At 38.9% G+C, this 21,242-nt stretch overlaps 2 protein-coding genes across 2 annotated transcripts in view; both read right to left on the bottom strand.

The window, feature by feature from the left end:
* Nucleotides 1-327: 327 nt before the first annotated feature.
* LOC121387153 (multiple epidermal growth factor-like domains protein 10) lies at nucleotides 328-5,817 on the bottom strand. Its single transcript, XM_041518179.1, has 4 exons — nucleotides 5,792-5,817; nucleotides 4,252-4,382; nucleotides 3,395-3,538; nucleotides 328-937 (listed from the first exon to the last, which is right to left on the bottom strand). Exons 1-4 carry the CDS (start codon nucleotides 5,815-5,817, stop codon nucleotides 777-779), a joined length of 462 nt encoding a protein of 153 aa, XP_041374113.1. The 3' UTR covers nucleotides 328-776.
* A 7,844-nt stretch (nucleotides 5,818-13,661) lies between these two features.
* The window catches only part of LOC121387152, a 14,709-nt gene continuing 7,128 nt past the window's right edge, over nucleotides 13,662-21,242 (bottom strand). Inside the window, exons 4-5 of the mRNA XM_041518177.1 lie at nucleotides 14,122-14,250; nucleotides 13,662-13,732 (exon numbers count right to left, since the gene is read on the bottom strand). Coding sequence (XP_041374111.1) covers nucleotides 13,662-13,732; nucleotides 14,122-14,250 — 200 coding nt within the window. The remainder of the gene's footprint in view (nucleotides 13,733-14,121; nucleotides 14,251-21,242) is intronic.

The raw sequence follows: 21,242 nt of genomic DNA, 5'->3' as shown, positions 1-21,242 counted from the left end.
GTTATTGGGTATCAAGACATTGTAAGATGTTTTCAATTACAGTGAAACCTCTCAAAACCGGACCGTCTATAAACCGGAATTCCCTCAAATCCGGACGTTTTTCGTGGTCTCTTTTTAATTATATGTGCAGAAGAGAGCCTCCCTAAAGCAGATACCTCTTAAAACCGGACTGTTTAAATGGTTTTTAGGGTGTCCGATTTAGAGGAGTTTGAATGTTAACCCTAAAACTGAGATAAAGACGCAACCAAAAGTCAACCCCGTTCAGTTCAATAATTTTGTATATTAGGAAACAAAATGAAGTTTGACTCTAATACAAACACTGGAACGATCAGTAACAACTTTAATGCACAGCCATAGATATTTTATGCACAAAAATACAGATTAAGGAGGTATATGACTTTAATCAGACTTTTAGGTAAGGAAAGTTTGAAAAGCCTACTTTATGTACAAATTGGTGCTGATTCCACAAATAGCAGTCTTATTGAACCTACGTAAGGCAAAGTTGCCATTTTGGGCATTTTGTGGCCACAAATGGACACAATCATATATTTCTTATATGATTGATCTGGCGTTACCATATGATATCTGATAAGCCTTTAAATATTTTATAGTAATATTTTGTTGTCTAGAGCTAGCCAAAGAATAATCTCATCCGTTTGACAATAACAACAACTAAACAACAACAACCCCAAAACAAAACAGGATAAAACGAAAACGTATGTCATTTATATGTATCTAAACGCCTGTTATTTTATCATAATCATTTTGTGGCGAGTTTAATACATCGATCTGTTCATATTCATTGGTTTGGCCTCCATTAACATAGCCACTCCCACTGTCAAGGCCACTCGGCTCTGCTTCCGTTCGACCACGTGACGTGGAATAAATAAATGAACGTGAGGCGTTGTTGTGTTGAGAATTCCGACTTCTAAAGTGCCTACAAAAAAGAAAGAAAGAAGTGTTTTATTTAACGACGCACTCAACACATTTTATTTACGGTTATATGGCGTCAGACATATGGTTAAGGACCACACAGATTTTGAGAGAAAACCCGCTGTCGCCACTACATGGGCTACTCTTCCGATTAGCAGCAAGGGATCTTTTATTTGCGCTTCCCACAGGCAGGATAGCACAAACCATGGCCTTTGTTTAACCAGTTATGGATCACTGGTCGGTGCAAGTGGTTTACACCTACCCATTGAGCCTTGCGGAGCACTCACTCAGGGTTTGGAGTCGGTATCTGGATTAAAATTCCCATGCTTTGACTGGGATCCGAACCCAGTACCTACCAGCCTGTAGACCGATGGCCTACTACGAAGCCACCGAGGCCGGTAAGGTGCCTACAATTACATACAGAAAACTGAACGCTACTGAATCTTTCGTACTGCACAATGTATTAACTGAGCTTTAACTGCTGTATGAATATCAGTAGAACTGACTCAACTTTGCATTAGCGCATACAATATGTTTAATCTGAAATGACAAAAAGAAAATGTCTGTCCAAAAAAAGAAGAAGAATAAAGTTTGTTTTATTTAACGACGCCACTAGAGCACATTCATTGTTTTATCTTATCATCGGCTATTGGACGTCAAACATATGGTCATTGACACTGTTTTTTACAGAGGAAACCCGCTGTCGCCACATAGGCTACTCTTTTACGACAGACAGCAAGGGTTCTTTTATTTTCGCTTCCCACAGGCAGGATAGCAAAAACCATGACCTTTCCTGAACCAGTTATGGATCACTGGTCGGTGCAAGTGGTTTACTCCTACCCATTGAGCCTTGCGGAATTCACTCAGGGTTTGGAGTCGGTATCTGGATTACAAATCCCATGCCTCGACTGGGATCCGGACCCAGTACCTACCAGCATGTAGTTCGATGGCTTAACCACTGCGCCACCGAGGCCGGTGTGTCTGTCTAGGAAAACGATCAGTGTAGTAGGCTTCCAGATTCCATTTAAGCCATTAAAACCCATTGATATGAACCCAGTAACAACCATTCTTATGGCTGATAACTTAAAGGGACATTCCTGAGTTTGCTCCATTATAAGATGTTTCCGACTAATAAACTATTTCTACGATTAAACTTACATATTAAATATATTTTCTTGTTTAGAATATCAGTGTCTGTATATCCAATGTTTCTGGTCGTCTTAATATTTCTAAGAAGCCCAAACTAGATTTTATCTTCAAATAATTTCGTACGTACGAAAAAACTACATTTTAAGAAATAAAAGGAAATTTAATATAGTACAAATATTCGAACGATTTGAAACACGTTTGATATACAGCCACTAATACTTTATGCAGAAAAATATATTTGATATGCAATTACAATCGTTAAAAAGTCTCTGGTAGTCGATGACATCTTAAAAAGTGCAGCAAACTCAGGAATGTCCCTATAAACCATGAACGAATGACTGAATATGTAACGATACCCCATAATACACAGTGCATCTGGTTTTATGGGTAAACAAAGGAAAGTACAAGAACAAGATTGTTTAGAATGGCTGAAACACCACACCTCCGAGACGCGTAATACTTTATAAAATAGGCATTCATCGTATCTTCATACACAAGTACATAATTGTTGAATGATACCAAGTCACTTACCACACAGCTCCTATAATGAGCAATATAAAGAGAATGGCTGCGACCACGGCAAGAGCAATGATGATAGAATCTCTGTTGTCCTCGGGACAAGAGACAACTGGGAAATATATACAGTAATAGGAATCAATGTCGGTCACAATGTATCCTAGTAACAGATGCTTCACAGAGATGTTATCATGCAAGGTTAGCGGTAGTTGTAACTTTGCTTCATCAAACTAGACACACACACACACACTTTGCTTCATCAAACTAGACACACACACACTTTGCTTCATCAAACTAGACACACACACACTTTGCTTCATCAAACTAGACACACACACACACTTTGCTTCATCAAACTAGACACACACACACTTTGCTTCATCAGACTAGACCCACACACCTACACCCACACCCTCACCCACACACACAGAGAGAGAGAGAGAGAGAGAGAGAGAGAGAGAGAGAGAATGATTTGTATGTTTAGCCTATACCATTTTTGTCCCTAATAAATATTTAATATTCGAAATGTAATCATTAAAATGTTATGTGAATGTTTTACTCTTATCGTATAAGGTTAGTAGTAGTGGTAGCCTTGTTTCTTGAAATTTAGGAAATTTGTGTGTGTGTGTGGGGTACCATTTGGTCTTTATATTCACAACGTAAGCACTAAAGTGGTATGTAAATGTTTTCCTTTTATTTAGCTTTCAAACCTGACCATTAGTTTGTTATGCAGTTTTCACAGCTCATCAAATATATGAAATTACTAATTAAAAAGTGAAAACGAGAAAACCATTACCTTCAACACAGGTAAGTCCAGTCCACCCTGTGAGACATCCACCATTACAGTATCCCAGTTCAGTGTGACAGAGTTGTTCCCCATTGCAGTGTCTGTCTTCACACAGTGATTCACAATTCACACCATAATGCTTCGAATCGCAACCTTAAAAACATTGATTCATTTGATAGTGTCATTATTCCTGTGAACAAACTAAAATCAGAGTGTAAATATATCACATACTTTTAATATTGGTGCTATTTTGTGAATGTCTTTTTTTTCAAATTTGCAAAAGACAAAACGATAGAAAGTTCTTCCATGAAGCATACACTTGCATGTATGTGCATGAATACCATACAGTGTTCTGTCATGCCATATGCTGTAAATCTGAATGACAAAATCTTAATACATGATCAAAGCCGTATTTCGTCACAATGGAGAGTTTAATGGGCATTTAGACAAATTGGTGGACGATTCTATGAATATCTATCTAATGGGGCGTCTGTAGGAGGACAGCAACTTCCGACGACATTATTAGAATAGGTACAGATATCATAACATGTACTCATAATAGTGCTGGTGAAAGGTCAGGATACCCTGCCCCACTGAGTAATGCCACCACAGCTGTCAAGTCTGTTACTTCATCTAAAATGATGAAAAATGAATAAATGTGGAAGAGTTTCACCAAAAAGATGAAAAAATCATGCATAGGTTCAAAATATGAAATAGTATCAGCAATTATCGTATGTACGTATTGCGTGGGCGAGTTATAGGCACGTTTATTTTAGTCCTTGGTCCAAATATTTGGTGAATAAGTGAGTTATAAGTAGTCGAATAAACAACGTTTTTGGTACACACGTCTAATATTGAATACATACTCGCTGTACAGTCTTCACTCTGATATCCTCGATCACAGCCATCATCACATTTCCCAGTTACGTGATCACAAGACGAGGTTCCAAAACATTTTCGCTTGCACACTGCAAACCATATGTAAAGTTTGCACATTCTGAAAAAATAATAAACAAAGACCTCTTGTGATAATGTGAATAAATGGAACTATTCTGGAGTTGTAACCAGTAAGACATAATCAAATTAGTCTACTCGAATGTAATACATCTTGACAGGGAAAAAAACTACAACCCCAAAATAACAAAACAAAAACCCCACCACAAACGCACAACAAGTATAAACCATCTTATACAACATTAAATTAATATATTCATTTTGGATTAACTTGAAGCCAATTATTTCTATTTGTATTCTATTGTTGGAAGAGAAATTGATATTTACGAAATTATAGTAAATTAGAACCTAACGTAAACTATTACACACATTTGATTACCGTTGCACTGAATATATTGTAAGAGAGAAAATGCTATTTTAATAACTAAAAGGGTTCTCTTCACAAACTACAATCTCTTTACATTATGAGGATAATCTATTTCCTACCACCTATAGTCGTCCCCGAAAGCCACGGTACGCCTTTTTTTCATAATATGGAATTTACTGCAAGTTATTTATTTCTGAGTGGAATGTTTTCCAAATGGCACTCAGAAATAGTTTTTTATTTATGGTTATTTCCAAACCACCTTTACCTTTCTTCTTACGTGAAACCAATGACAGTGTTGACTTTATTTACAAACAAATAAAAAAATAAACATTCCAAACAAACAAACAAACAAAACCCAACATGGTCATGTGTTGTCGCGTATGCCTATGATAACGATTGTTTTTGTTAGGGTTTAGAGCCCTAATGAAGTTATATCATTTTAGTGTTGAAGATCTAATATCTTATTGGTTGCATGTTTCTTGAGGAACATTACTTTTTTATAGTGATTGTTAGTATACTTAATGTAGGTGTCCTTTTGATTCAGCACTCCATTGCTAAACAAAGGAAACACTACCCCACAAAAACCCCCAAAACAAACAAAAATCAACACCAACACCAACACCAACACCAACACCAACACCAACCCCCCAAAGACCAATAACCCCCCCCCCCCGAAAACCCCCCAACCCAAAACAAAAACACTGTAGCCAACGTAGATAGTTACTCCAGCTTGTGTCAGATATAAAGTGGAAGTAGAGTCTAGTTTTGATCAGGATGAGTGCGATTGTTGAAGATGAACATGGTTTAGTTGTTCTGACTGGCTAATCGTCTTGATGAATGAATACATGTTTAACGACATTTCAGCACGAAACATACATCAGCTAATGGGTGTCAAGCTATGGTAAATGCAAAACTTAAGTGATGAACATCATCAAGTTAAAAAGTCAACCATTAAATAAAAACACAGTGTAAAGAACTATGCAAAAAACATACAAATATCACTATCAAGTGAAGTAATTTTTTACTGCCTTTAAAACATTGTCTCTATACACCATATTGTAACAGAAATGTGGACTACATCTTACCCTTTGTACAGTCTGATTCCATCCATCCTGCTGTACATCCGTTATCACATCTTTCAGTCTGTTTATCACATGGCGATTTACCAAGTGATTCATCACAGTATCTGCTGGAGCAAGATTTTGCACACAGAGGGCCATAGTGATCAGAATGACACTCTGAAAACGCAAGACTACAAAATAACGGCATTGTTTCATACTGGTACCACGACTAGCATATCAAAGACCGTGGTGTGTGCTATCCTGTCTGCTGGATAGTGCATATAAAATACCCCTCGCTACTAATGGAAACATGTAGCAGGTTTCCTATCTAAGACTATAAGTCGAAATTACCAAATGTGTCACATCCAATAGCCGATGATTAATATATCAATGTGTTGTGATGGTGGTGTCGTTAAATAAAACACTCTACTTTAATTGTTGTTAATAGGGAAGCAAGATCTAGCTCAGCCAGTAAACACTTTCCTAATGTGTTTGTGTCATAGGATCTAATCACCCCGGATGACCCATTCTCTATTTGGAATTTTCCCATCCAAACTAGTGCCACATGACTAGTACAGCAAGAGCGTGATATTAGTAACAAGGCCTGTTTGGAGTTTTGACCTACTTTTCCCGTGACCGTTTCCTTGATATGAGACATAGGCTGACCATGACATACTTGGGACATGTGCGTGTCCGCCCATGACGCTGACCAAGTTAGGGGGACAATGCCTGTCCCGTGACCATGACCTATTCAGGCTCCCCCACACCTGCTGTGGCTTTGGACTGACCCTGATCGAGTTTGGCCTTAGGCTACTTAGACAAATCATAAGTTATAAAAAGGGGTATTTTCTTAGTATTTTCTTTCACTTACCGAAAATTCCACAGACAAGATCTACGTCCAGTTTGCTTCAGAGGTTGATGACATTTCACATTTTTGTGGCCTGTTGTTTTTTTATTTTGAAAGAAGATGAAATCGGGACATTCACCAGGCCCTGAACAGGCTGAAAAATCGCGATGCCAAATAGAAATTGGAAAAAAATGTATACGTTATAACCCAGCCATGGACCAAGAACGTTTGATATATCCAGAAATGTGTCATTGATAATGCGGAAAACTATTCCCCACCAAACGAGGCATCGCTATAAACTTAAAACAGTGGGTCGAACTGTCTTCGTGTGCTCATCAAATTCACGAAACAATAGCGGTTTTAAAGGAAAGGAAAGAGGAGAAGTTATTCTCACATGTATGTGAGCGTACACAAATGCCGGGCTGGGGTGTTGACGCGATCAAGCCTTCAAGGAAAGTGATTTTTCTTTACCTCGACCAATGGCAGAATTTGAAAGGCAGGAAAACCATATAGGATTCATGCAGTGCAACTTTTGTAATCCGAATGGATGTCAATGGAGTAATTATTGATCCTGGTAGGACTGAACTAATGGTATATATGTATTGTTTTTCTTTCCCATGGTTCATTCAGGCTTGAGAACTCTAAGAGAGCACACTTTTTTTCAATGACATTCTTGTGTCTTGTTGAACTCTATCTGGAATGAAGATGGCATCAGGATATTCGAACAGTGTTAGTAGCAGCAGTAGTGACGAAGATGATGTCATACAATGAAATGTAAAAGAGTGACTACCAAATAAGAGAGACGAAGGGTACTCATTATATGGATGAAAGGGATGCTACACGCGACATAGGGGATGGAAATGAAGATGGCAAACACGTGGATGAACCCACAGATCAGATGGATGCTACACGCGAAATAGGGGATGAAAATGAAGACGGCGAACTCGTGGATGAACCCACAGATCAGACGGATGCTGCTCGTGAAATAAATCCAGACTGATTTATCCTACGATGCTGACGACGAAGATGAGTTACATGGTATGTCATGGTCACCAAATGAGACATTTCTATGAACTACTGATACCCTATGCTCGGTGGTCCATACAATGACATGCAAATCCAAAGGAACTCGCCAAGGCCGGTTTCTACTACACTGGAAACCACGATACCGTCATGTGCTTCTGCTGTGGTTGACGCACCTACTGATGGAAGAAGATGGACCATCCAGTGATGGACAATTACAGACTCTCCAAGATGTTGCTGTATGAACAATGTGTAGACATTAAATGTTTCGGATACTTGTGCGCTATTTTTTTCATTTTTTCAATAAAAACGTGAATAACAGGATGCATCCCTGGACGTGTCCCTATGATTTTTAGTCATGGCACTGGTAGATGGTATGGGGAATATTTTGGTCATGATGTTTCTTGGGAGCTCGCACGATGACACAACGAGATTTATGCTTGGGAGGAGAAATACATCGGTCTTACTTCCAAAGTGTTAAGGAAAGTGATGAGGAATCACAAAAGAGAGCAATACTTGAAACTGCTGCCAGTCAAAAGTGACATAAAAACCAATGATGCTTCTGTTACTGACCAGTATCCAGATAATCATATGCTGAAACTGGATTCTGCTTTGAAATTCATTCCAAACACCCTTCATACGATGCTGGAGTTGCTATTTATTGGAAAAGATATTCAGAGAAAAGTGGCAACGATTGGTCAGTTAATTATTAAAGTTGTTAGGCCAAGTGCTTTTGTGGTGCCATTAGAGATAAGATTTGCTGCCCAGATGCCCCATCGATCTCGATTTCTTATAGACACTCTTTCTGAAATGGGGTTTATCTCATCCTATGGTGAAGTGCAACAGTTTGAAAATGTTGTTGCCCCAGATGTTCTAGACAAAGATATTGACCTGTTAGATACAACATTGTTATTCACTGCAGACAACACTGACCACAATATCCTCACAATATATAGAAAAGGGCCATTTCATGCTTGTCACACTAACACCAGTAAAGAAGACTAATCACATTGTACCAAGAAACAAATCTGTCGGATTTAAACATAACAGGAAAGCCAAATATCAAGATATCAGACTACTGTTTTACTAACTCTGTCTGCTGCAACGTCAAATTTAAAGAACTTCTCAAACTCAGTGATTATGATAGGCTAGTAGATATGTTATGGAAACTGTTGTTCAATTCCATAAGCTGACACCAAATAGGCAGAGCATGGTGCATATTGTCCATCAAGGGTATGTTCATCCTGGTCAGTCTTCTGTCGTTTTCTGGCCCATGATAGACATGTACCCTGGAGACAAGACGTGTATTTCATCCACACCGGATTACCCTTTTAATGTTGCTTTGTATTGGAAGGCATCCGAAATTATCAGCAATGCACGAAATTATCAGCAATGCATCAAATAATAGTCTCTTGAACATTTTTGTTTTCATGCTCAGCAGTTTTCCCACATTCATGAATGGATTAATGAAAGTTTAACGACACCGCAGCACGAAAAATGCATTGGCTATTGGGTGTCAAACTATGGTAATGCAAACAAATAAAGTGATGATGAACATCAATATAAAAATTTAAATAAAAACAGTGTAAAGAACTGCAAAAAATACAAATATCACAGATAAATACTGACTTTTACTCAAAATTTCAATTGTATCTCGAAGAAAACAAGGGGATTTGTGCTGTATTGGCCATTCTCAAAGATAATGTTACACCCCTGTACCACGGTGAAGTTACAACACGCGCAGGGGCACACGTTTATAAATGTACTTGAAGTAATTGGTACACTGATGAAAGGCACAAGACTCAAAAACTTCCTAGAAGTTGTTTATGGCGAAAATGCTGTGGTACATAATGCTGAAAGGAAAATAATTCCAGGGATCATCCCGTGGTAATTTTCTTGTTGACAAATGTCTTAATCGTGTGATTGTGTCAGACATGATGGATAATGATTCTGTGTTTCCATTACTCGTAAATCAGTCCGAGGAAATGTACACTTCTTTGTGTAATGACTTTGGAGTCCATAAGCACATCTGAAATGATAGCCAAAAGCAAAAGGAAAATGGAGAAAACGAAGACTGGTCTTTCTGCTAGGTCGAAAATCAGTCAGTTATGGCTTGGTTACCAAATAATGATACAGACTGCTAGCAAGTTGGCCAAGGCTGACCGCAAGTGGTCATGGTTAATGTACCTGCAATCTGTATCTGACTGTCTGCCGATTTTGGCCGCAGCTGGGCATTTCAACTATCTAAAGTCTACCTACCTCTATTTATAAAGTATGAACGAGTTTCAGACAAATCATCCTCTTGTTTTTAAGAAGTTTGAACAAGAGTTCAACGCTATTCAACGCAGTGATCACTTCTGGGCTGGCCTTGGGTCAGACCTGGTGATAGAACAGACATTGATGCTGACGGCCTGACAAGAGGAAGTGGAATGACAGAAGAACAACGTGAATTATGGACAATGTATTCCCCCATATCTGCAGAATACAATGATGCAATGCAAGGAAACAACTGAAGCAAGAATCAAGAGAGATTTCTCTGACCTAGAGAAAATAGGTTTTAAAATGGTTCCCTGTTCGCCATTCTCCACAGACCGAAGTTTAAAAACATATTAAATGGTTTTGTGGGAAATGATGATGTGAATGTGCATGAATTATAATCTGTTGGAATGAAAATCATCACCAAAATGTGGAAACCCTGCATACATATACTCATTCAAAAGGATTGACAAAGCCAAATCACCCCGAAGTCTGCTTTCCAAAAACTTGTTAAAGGTAATTATATCCTGAAATCTTGTGCATCCCAGTTTACCTGGCCAGACAAGGGGCACTGGGAACTTGGGAAGCCACCCTATGGTTATCCTGTTTGGAGGAGGGGGATCTACAGATTGCATTGCATCCTTGCGCTATAACATTTTCAATAAAAAAGTGATTGCAGCAAATTTAACCAAATTCCACTGCCTCCGAGTTTACTATCAGATCATGGTATGAATTGGAAAGGAAGGTAACATGGATCCTGTAAACTGAGGATGGGAAGCTGAAGACAATAATTTAGTGCCTATAATATCGACACAGAATGCTGTCCCTGACAATCTCCTGAAGGTGGTCCATGCAACTGCTCAACTGCCTGCAGAAGACATGTATGCAGAACAGCTGCTTGCTGGTCATGCCAACTTGAGTCATGTGACAACCCGCATAACCATTTTATGGATGAAAAAGTGACATCACTGGAAATTTGGGAAGCCAAGCTATGGCTATCATTTTTGGGTGGATCTATTGATTCCCTTGCATCCTTGCGCTATAACATTTTCAATAAAAAGTGGTTGCAGCAGAATCATTTGTTACACTTGGATTGCATGCCACTGGCTATTATGACCTCACATTCATTATTTTTGCAATGAAGCATTATTCATAATGACATTAGGAATTAATATTTTGCCAGTGCAAATAATGATATCTTTCAGATAAAATTCAGCCAAGTTTAAGGACAATATATTTTGACATAATGGATGTTTTATTGGAACGTGCTGTCATCATATCATGATATGACTTTGCTGTAAGATTTTTTGTATGTTTATATGTACACCTCAAGAAACCTAAAAGGACAAAAAAAACTTTTGTAGCAATATTTCGGGGGTCAAACCATATATTGGCTCAACTACACTGGTCATACATATCACACAAATTCAAACTGACACTCCTGTACGATGCCTTTATGTGCATGCCTGAGAAGGTATATAAGTAAACTGATAATGATGTTCGTCATTTGAGGTAGTCCTTACGAGAAGCAACAGGTCATATCAGTACAAGTTGTATGCATTCGACGTGGATAAGTGGACCCCTTTCTACAGACTGCAAGCACAAGGCAAATTTCAGTCTCACTACGAGATTCAGCGAGGCGGGAAAAGCTAGCTCAATGTGGATCAATGTCTAGACTTTATGATCCCTCATTGAAAAAAACAAAACAGAAAGAGAACAAATTTTCTACACCCAATATCTCCCAAACGCAACAGGTGGTAGAACAAAACACGTCCGATCTGAAATGGAAAAAACAATAACAAAGTGGGACCGGTTGGAACACCCAGAAACGGCAGAAACATTTCTAAACAGACTATAGAAGGGGTCACACGGGCCAGACAACGTCATTTTACGTTGAGTGTTTGAATAGATCACGAATCCATGTCACATTTGTGAGAAAAAAAATATATGTTTGGACCCACGACCTAACTCGGCATATACAAAATAAACATGGACTCTTGGAATCTGAAAATAAACCTCCCCATCATCATCATCAGAAGCAGGAACAACAGCAGCAGCAGCAGCAACACCAGCAGCAACAGCAACAACAGCCACAGCTACAACAGCAGCCACTTCAGCAGCAACAGCAGCGCAGCCACAACAGCAGCAGCAACATCCCCTAAGATTGTTACATCCCTTCACCATGATCGTGTTGGGACCAACTTCGTGTGGAAAAACATTTTTGGTATACAAACTGCTATGGGATGATAAACTCTTCCCACCGATTCAGCACATCAGCTGGCTCGACAAACGACGGAAACCCCTCTATGGCATTATTGGGACAACCGTTCCAGTGAACTTTGTTCAAGGCATACTCGAGCATATGGAAATGGATTGTTATTTGGATCCCGGAGTCAGAAATCTCATCGTGTTGGATAACTTGATGTGTATGGCCAATAAAGATTCTCACATTACCGACCTGTTCACGGAAGGAAGTCACACAAACACCCGACACAGAGAAGAAACTCATTACCTGGCACCGTTCAACAACTCCATTGAAAAGCAGCAAGTTCTGACGTTGGCATGGCAGATGTATCCAGAAAACACTCGTCATTTCATGCAATAGTTTGAGAAAGCTACCTACAGGCCCTATTAAAATCTCGTGGAGGATTTAAAACCGACCACACCCGAACATTGGCACCTTCAACCCAATGATTTAGAGACATGCGTGGTTGAATGTATAAAACCACTAACGTAACGGTGAATGTCTCAGAAGTGTTGCAGCGACTGTCAAAGAAAGAGCTCTACATGCAAATCATGTAAAGAAACGCATTCAAGAGAAAACTACCAGGCATACCCACCTACGAAAGTGACGACGAAGAAGATGATGATGTAGAACCCTACCTGTAAAAAGTCAAGAGGATCCAGATGTGTGGTCGGGTCCTTAAAGGTGGTAGCAACTTGCAGATGCATCTGCAATTTATAACGTGCGAGGCGGGAAATAAAGAGTCATTGACTGATCTAGAAAACGAAAGCATACGTCTCATGGTGGAACGTGAATCGGGAATCAATTTGGAAAGCAAGAGGAAATGCTATGAAGAAAAAAAATAAAAAAATAAAGACTTTACAATAGAAGATATTTAAAGACACATACTCTGGCGTTCTCACTTACTTGCATTATTTCGACAAAGGCCCCAACACGAGGAACATTCTACAGTTGGTGCATCCCAAAAGAGATGTAACACTGCAGATACCTTCCAGATTAAACAAGTATCGTTCGTGGGTGGAGGAATATTTGGACGAAGTAGACAACGACGACGATGATAATACTGATGATGAGGATGAAAATGATGAAAAGAAATGAACACTAATAACATTCATCTGTTACCATTGGATTTTAATCCAATGTGTGTCAACTGTATATACATGTTGTAAAAAACCCCCCAAAAACCCAGAAGATATTTATTTCTCATTGTTACAGGCGTTATTTCACTCTTCTTCGTCTGTGGAGTTAAATGCAATACAAACAGTTAAGTGGTCGTGGGCTTCTGCTATTTTTTGCTTTGCTATTTCGAGAGTCGCATACATTGATGGTTATTAGGGGCGGGACGTATCCCCGTCATAAAATGCCCACTTGATGCGGTTCTGACCTGTTTGGATATTTCTCTTGTCTGAGCCGAGTATGATCCAGCCCAGCCTGGACTAGGACCATGGCGTTGTCTCTCTAACTAGGTCAGGGTCATGGGCGGATATGCACCTGTTCCAAGTATGTCATGGCCAGGCTATGACTCATACCAAGGTCAAGGTCACGGGGAAGTAGGTCATGACCCCAAACAGGCCTTGTTTGTCTGCTGTCCTATCTGGACAAGAGTGCATATAAAAGATTACCAAGAGTGTGACATACAATAACAGAATATTAATAAATCAATGTGTTCTTCTTGTGTCGTTCAACAAAACAAACTTTAATCTTTCTGTCAAATATTGGCAAATGTTTGACATCCAGTAGCATACGATTAATAAATAAAAGTGCTCTAGTGATGTCGTTAAACAAAATAAACTTTCAATTTCGTGCCTCTAGTGGTTTTGTTAAACAAAACAAATTTGTATTTTTGTGTCAAATATTGCCAAATGTTTGTAGCCAAAAATTAATAAATCTATGTGCTCTAGTGGTGTCGTTTAACGAAACAAACGAACTAGTTTTAGTCTCCGGTTAGGATAACTGATTTGTATGTTATGAGTTATACCATACCACTGCATGTTGTCCCAGTCCAGTTTTGTTTACATCCTCCAGTGCATTCACCATTTTCATAGTTGCATGGTCCATTCAGCCAGTGACAGAACTGGCGACAGTCATCACCAAATGTGCCAGCATCACAAACTAAACAAAGCATGTAAGAAATAAGTTCCGGACTATGTGCTGTATAAAACAGAGACACATGACCTTAGATTAGGCAGTGAGAAAGTATTTTATTTTTATTTTTATGTGCATGAGCGTTAAACATAACACAAAGTCAATATGCAACACAAACAAATGTCAGAAATTAATTTCTTTAAAAATCGTTTACTCTTTTATTTCTAGCGATATCAACACTGAAAGGTAAGAACCAATATATATCCCTCAGAATAGATTTTTAGAAAAAGCCCTGATATCAAAATATGTATTAAAGATAAGTTACAAACCGAAAAATACATATATTACAAAAACTGTTTACATACAGAATTCGACGACAATTGAAAAACCTGGTTAAACGTTTTAGAACGTCATATCTGAGACACTCCAAGTATTTTTTATGTCCATTTTCACAAAAGGCCAAAACCATGTTTTCAGCACTACCTTGTTCTGTCTCTCTAGTATTTTATAGTATCACCCATAGCTGACAGACATAACACGTTAGCTTACAACACTAGATTGTGGTGGGCTGTAAACTGTCTGAAAAGGTTGAATCCTAGGTGCCATACTGCATGACACGCTAATGACACATTCTAGCTCTAAGTGTTTACATCCAGCAATGATGTTTTATGTAAACTATCTCTGGCTGGGTGTTTTGGCTTATAAAGAAATAACAACTCTGGCAGAGGTAACTATAATTGTTTAGCATCACGATGACCGGTCTGTTGGTGGGGGGGGGGGGGGGGGTGGGGGGGGGGGGGGGGGGGGGGGGGGGGGGGGGGGGGGGGGGGGGGGGGGGGGGGGGGGGGGGGGGGGGGGGGTGGGGGGGGGGGGGGGGGGGGGGGGGAATCTGAGATGAACTGCAGATAATTGGGGGGGGGGGGGGGGGGGGGGGCTGGAAGTGTGCAGTGCTTAGACATCTGGAATGTGTTAAAATGTGTGTGTTGTTAACTAGTTGCTGAATAAATGCCGGTTACGTAAATAGTTTAATCAGAAGTGATTGCAGAGTTTAATTATACAGAAGAAACACACAGTTGAGAAAATATTAACCGACCAGAAACATAGAGAAACTGGTTAAAAAGGAAAGTTATTTTCCCTTATTTTAGTTTGAATAGTTACTCGTGTATTAGGGGGCAGAACATGGCCCAGTAGTAAAGTGTTGGCCTGATGTGCGGTCAGTCTAGGATCAATCCCTGTTAGTGGAATTATTGGACTATTCTCGTTCCAGCCAGTGTTTTACAACTTATGTTGCAGACCATGATATGTACTATCCTGTTTGTTGGATGATGCATATATTAAAGATCCCTTGGTGCATGCATATATTAAAGATCCCTTGGTGCTAATAAAAAATAGTTGCCCTTAGCTTCCTCTAAAATATATTTGTGGTCATTAACCACATGTTTGACACCACATACCTGTAGTTTTTAGTGTGTCATTAAATATAAAATTCCTTCGTTTTTTTTTTAAACATGGCTCCCATATGCAACAACCTTAGTTAAACAATATGAACTAGCTATGTTTGTATTGTGCAGACAATTTGAATATTATATAAACAATAAATCTAAGATGCAATTTAAAATCAAAATGCCTGGGAATTGTTTATTGTAATAAGAATGCCGGCCCAAAGATGATAAATGTTTTATGACCATACACAATATTTTTATTTCTTAGCATAGAGAGAAATTAGTTATTATTTCTTAAGCATCATCACAGGATTGGGGGGGGGGGGGGGGGGGGCGAGACGTAGCCCAGTGGTAAAGGGCTAGCTTGATGCGCAGTCGGTTTGGGATCGATCCCCGTTAGTGGGCCCATTGGGCTATTTCAGCAGCTGCACCACGACTGGTACATCAAAAACCGTGCTATGCGCTATCTTGTATATGGGATGGTGCATATAAAATATCCCTTGCTGCTAATCGAAAAGAGTAGGTCATGAAGTGGCGACAGCGGATTTCCTTCCTTAATATCTGTGTGGTCCTTAGCGATATGGCTGACACCATATAATCGTAAATACAATGTGTGGAGTGCGTCGTTAAATAAAACATTTCTTTCTTTCTTTCGATACGTGTATCTTTGTTTCTCTGGGTATTTGCCATCTTAAAAACTAAACCATTCAATTTACCGGGAAGAGTGAGAGAGGTAAAAGATACCGTGGAACGACTGGTGTTATGTCCCTTTGTATGGATATTTGCCTTGTTTAAACAACCATTTAACAGAAGGAGGATGTTAGAGAAGGGAAGTTTGTTTAACTACACCCCAGACAGGAGAGTGCAGTGAATTGTGCATTGGGGGGGGGGGGGGGGGGGGGGGGGGGGGGGCTAAACTGTGTAGGTAGGTGAGGTTATTATCATAGATAAATATTTACTTATATTTTCAATGATGTTTAAGCTGTTTCAATCACCATCAGTATCAGCGCTTAAAATTTAATGACGCATGCTGCCTCCACCCCCGCCATATAACCGTAAATAACATGTGTTGAATGAGTCGTTAAATAAAAGCATTTCCTTCCTTCCTCACAGGATTGTAACTTTTCTAGTCATTGTATATTTTATAGGCATTATATAATATTTGACATATAGATGAACATGAATTAGTAGATAAAGGCCAAGCATTGTAGTTCATATTATAACTAATTGGTTAGAAGATGCGACCTCTGTATGTAAATGCTGTGAAATACATATGCATACTACAAATAAATACTGTTCATTGTAGTAGCTGAAATATATGTGCACATTCATATTTTCTGGGCTAAAATATCTTGGTATTACTACATTAACTGGAATAATTGTAACATTACAGATGTTCCAGTGATGAAGGATCTCTGGTCATTATCACTAAGTGGTTACTGCTATAGTGTGTTTAAATAAAATATGTGTGTGTGTGTGTGTATATGTATATCATTCTACGACCGCATTAGAAAACATACTTATCACGCAACAGATCAATGCTGATGACGAATGCATTAAACTGTATTTAGATATTTATACACCTGTCTCATTGTACTTAATAGCATTCACTGTTATCATTATTATAACACCAATTTATTAAATAGTTTAATCAACAGTCTTTATTCAATGAACAAATTAAAATGTGTTCAAAACATTGACCATCAAAACATGAAACTGTACCTGAAAATGTGTCTTATTTTTAATCTACAGTTACCGTAATGTATTTGTAATTTATATATGATAAGACTAGTAGAGTAGTTCATTTCTGTACACGCATACAGTATATCACCCATGTCAGCATAGTTCAGTGATACAGGTAGATGTGATGGGATATATGATTGATTGCCCTTAGTGGACCCATCGACTTTTATCTTACTTCAACCAGTCCCCAGGACTGGTACATTAAATAGTGTGGTATGTACTATCCTAACAATGGGGAAGTGCACATACATGATACCTTGTTTTGTTCGAGCAGTTACTATGCTGGTAACAGTTTTCATTTTGCATTTTACAGACCCAAGTGTCGAAATACCTCACATAGAGGACGTATGATAACCATGACTTAAAAATATCGTGCTTGTATGCCATTAAATATTTCTTTTCCATCCATGCCAATATCCAACAAGTCAAACCTTAAAAGGGGCATTCCTGAGTTTGCTGCAATTGTTAAGATGTTATCGACTAACAGAGACTTTTTGACGACTGTAATTACATTAGTGGCTGTATATTAAACGTGTTTCTGATGTTATATTTGTACTAGGTTAAATTTCATTTTATTTCCTAAAAATGATTGTTTCGTACGTACGAAATTATTTGAAGACAAAATTCTGTTTGGGCTTCTTACAAATATTAAGATGACCAGAAATACATTGAATATACAGACACTGATAATGTAAACAAGAAATAATAATTTAATATACAAGTTTAATCTTACAACGCAGAAAACTCGGGAATGTCCCTTTAACGGCATATTTGGGTAGCCAGGATTTTATATTGGGGGTGGAGTGGGAATAGAGGGCACTGCTGTTACACATGTTATGGGGTGACATGCATTATAAAAGTTTGTATTGTGAAGAAAGAGGTATAGTTGAGAAGCCAAGGTTCTCTTGTGCCCAGTCCCTGGCCACCCGGATACGGAAGTGCCTACCTGTGCAATTTAAAGTATATCAATCAATAGACTTTGGTTTCAAGACAGTTACATTTAGTAGTATTACTTGCATATTTAAAATGCACTGAACAAAATGAATTAAGTGCCAGTAGAATTGTGTTCATGCTATTTTAGTAAGTTTTAATCACATATAACTTCTAAACACCTGACCCATGTTACATGCAAACATCTTGCACACGATGAGTTTTGTGCATTTGTGTAAAATCTACGAAAATGCGCATTCTGCTACGAATCATTACACGTTGATTGTAAATATATTGGTATCTTTGTTTCTCTCTAAATTGCTGTTTAAATCATTAAGTTGTGGAACATTTGTTTTCGAACATGTCAAACCGTAAACACTTTACAACGAATGAAAATGTTTAAGGAAAAATGCCGAATATACATGCAGTTACTGGCCCTGTATTCATTTTGTTTCGTAAATTTGTGTGTATTAAAAATCATTAAACGTATTAACTTATCTTAACTGTTGAATTAACATTATTAATTCAGTCAGTATCTCAACACTACAGACATGGTGCAGTTTACTCTGATAGCTTACATTTCGTGTTTAATTAGTGTAATAAATATATCTGTTATAATTGGCATGATACCTTACATTTCATGTAATAATTTGTGTAACAAATATATCTGGTATAACTGGTTTTTAGGCTTTGCTTTGTTTTACAAATTGCTTTTCTAGAGTTGTTAAGTGCTTCTAGGAACCTGCTTCAGTACCAGAGAGCCTGATTCACCATCTCAGTGTAGAATAAGATTACTGTGTACACAGCTGGAAACACCCATGACACTTGCCTGTGTCTGCCATCCCGATATAATTTGTTATTGTTTACAATTACTTTCTGCCTCCAGTACATTTTCACAGTATTAACAACACAGACCCAATTAGGTGTTTCAGAGCTGCTGCGAAAATGAAAGTGTACTCTATGCCACGTGGACTCACTGCAGGATAACATTATTCTTGTCTTGAGATTTCACACAATGTGTCACATGATGGGCGGTAAGAAAAAATGTTTATAAAATAGCTTGCTCTGGCATGCTGGTTGGAGCTGTTTATGTTCAAGTTCCAGGAGCCAGGATAAATTAAATGTTTCTTCATTTGATTACATCATGATCTATTATTATTAGCAGACAAAACTTTTAAGTTTTATACGAAAACACATAACCACTAGTATCTAAAAGAAAAATATCAAGCAAAAGTTAAGTTTCAGATTTTTAAGTGCATTCTAAAGTTTTCAGTGCAGTTTTCCCAGATTGAAGTGGAAAGGAAATAAGTGATTCTGGCACTAACCCTTCGATATAATATACTACTCAAAAGAATTTAAGGGTCAAAATTTTTTAACCAAAATAAGTTTCAGAGTGTATTAGATTGATGAAGTAAACTGGACCAAAAATTTAATTTATTGTTCCATATTTACAAAAAAAACAAACAAACGTCACTGTATACAAGAAAGTCACATGACATGCTGTCAAAGTTGAAGGTTGTCAAACATGGATTTTACACATTAGAACATTCGTTTAATAGTGTGTGAATCCACCCCTGGCACGAATACACTCGACACATCGTTGCCTCATGCTGTTGATCAGACGTCTGAAGAACTCTTGGGGAATGGCCTGCCACTCTGCCATAAGAAGTTGACCCAGATCATGAAGGTTGGCCGGAGGGGCATGGCTATCCCGAACTCTCCTGCCTAATTCGTCCCAGGCGTGCTCTATTGGGGCCAAGTCAGGCGAATATGCTGGCCAATCCATCCTGGCGATACCTTGTTGTCTAAGAAAGTCCGTTACCACCCTGGCGCGGTGGGGTCTGGCATTGTCATCCTGCAGAACTGCCCCGCCGCCAATCTGCTGAAAACCTGGGAGAACCAACGGCCAGATAATCTCATTCAGATAGCGGATTCCATTCAGATTGCCATCCACCACATAGAGGGGGGGGGTCCTGTGGTGGATAGAGATGCCGCCCCACACCATGACGCTGCCACCACCGAACCGGTGACGTTGTCTAACGTTAACGTCAGGGAAGCGCTCCCCAGGACGTCTGTAGACACGAACCCGACCGTCTTTGAACTGGAGAACGTGGTAGGAGTGGTGGTCGAACAGCCTGTCGACGGCAGCGTAGATTATTGGCTTTCAGACGATTGCGTATGGTTTGATCCGACACTCGAGTTCCAGTCGCAGTCCACAGATTGTCACGTAATCGGCGTGCAGTGGTTGTGCGTTGACGTAGAGCCATATTGGTGATGTAGCGGTCCTCTCTATTTGTAGTGCTTCGGGGTCTTCCCGAACGTGGACGATTTCGAACAGAATTCGTTGCTTGGTACCGTTGCTACAGCCGGCCAACGACACTCTGACTGACACCAAGTCTCAGAGCAACATTTCTTTGCGTATTGCCATCCTGAAGCCAAGCAATAGCCCTTCCTCGATCTTCGATAGTCAGTTGACGTCGTACCATTGTCGAATTTGGAGTGCACCGTACACGAACGCAAGCTCCAATTATACGGAAATTCAGCATTGGGAACATGGAATACACATGCAAAGCGTGCAAATGAAGCGCTTTGTGAAAAAGCAAGTTATGGGCACTTAGCAGACCTTTCGCTTTCGCCCTAATTTACGTGCAAATGTAAGCATGTTTTCGCCATTAGAACTAGTCGACAGTGTCAATGACAGTGGATTTTAATTTATTTATGGGTTGCTTAGACCCACTTTCGTCAAAATGGAACAATACCATGCGTGACATTATGGTCTAGCTAATATAATTGACATTCAGAAAATAATGTCGAAAATATCGTCTGACCCTTAAATTCTTTTGAGTAGTATATATATATATATATATATATATATATGTGTGTGTGTGTGTGTGTGTGTGTATG

Source organism: Gigantopelta aegis, chromosome 13 (genome assembly GCF_016097555.1).
Source record: "Gigantopelta aegis isolate Gae_Host chromosome 13, Gae_host_genome, whole genome shotgun sequence".
NCBI lineage: Eukaryota > Metazoa > Mollusca > Gastropoda > Neomphalida > Peltospiridae > Gigantopelta > Gigantopelta aegis.
This window is presented reverse-complemented; position numbering and strand designations above follow the sequence as displayed.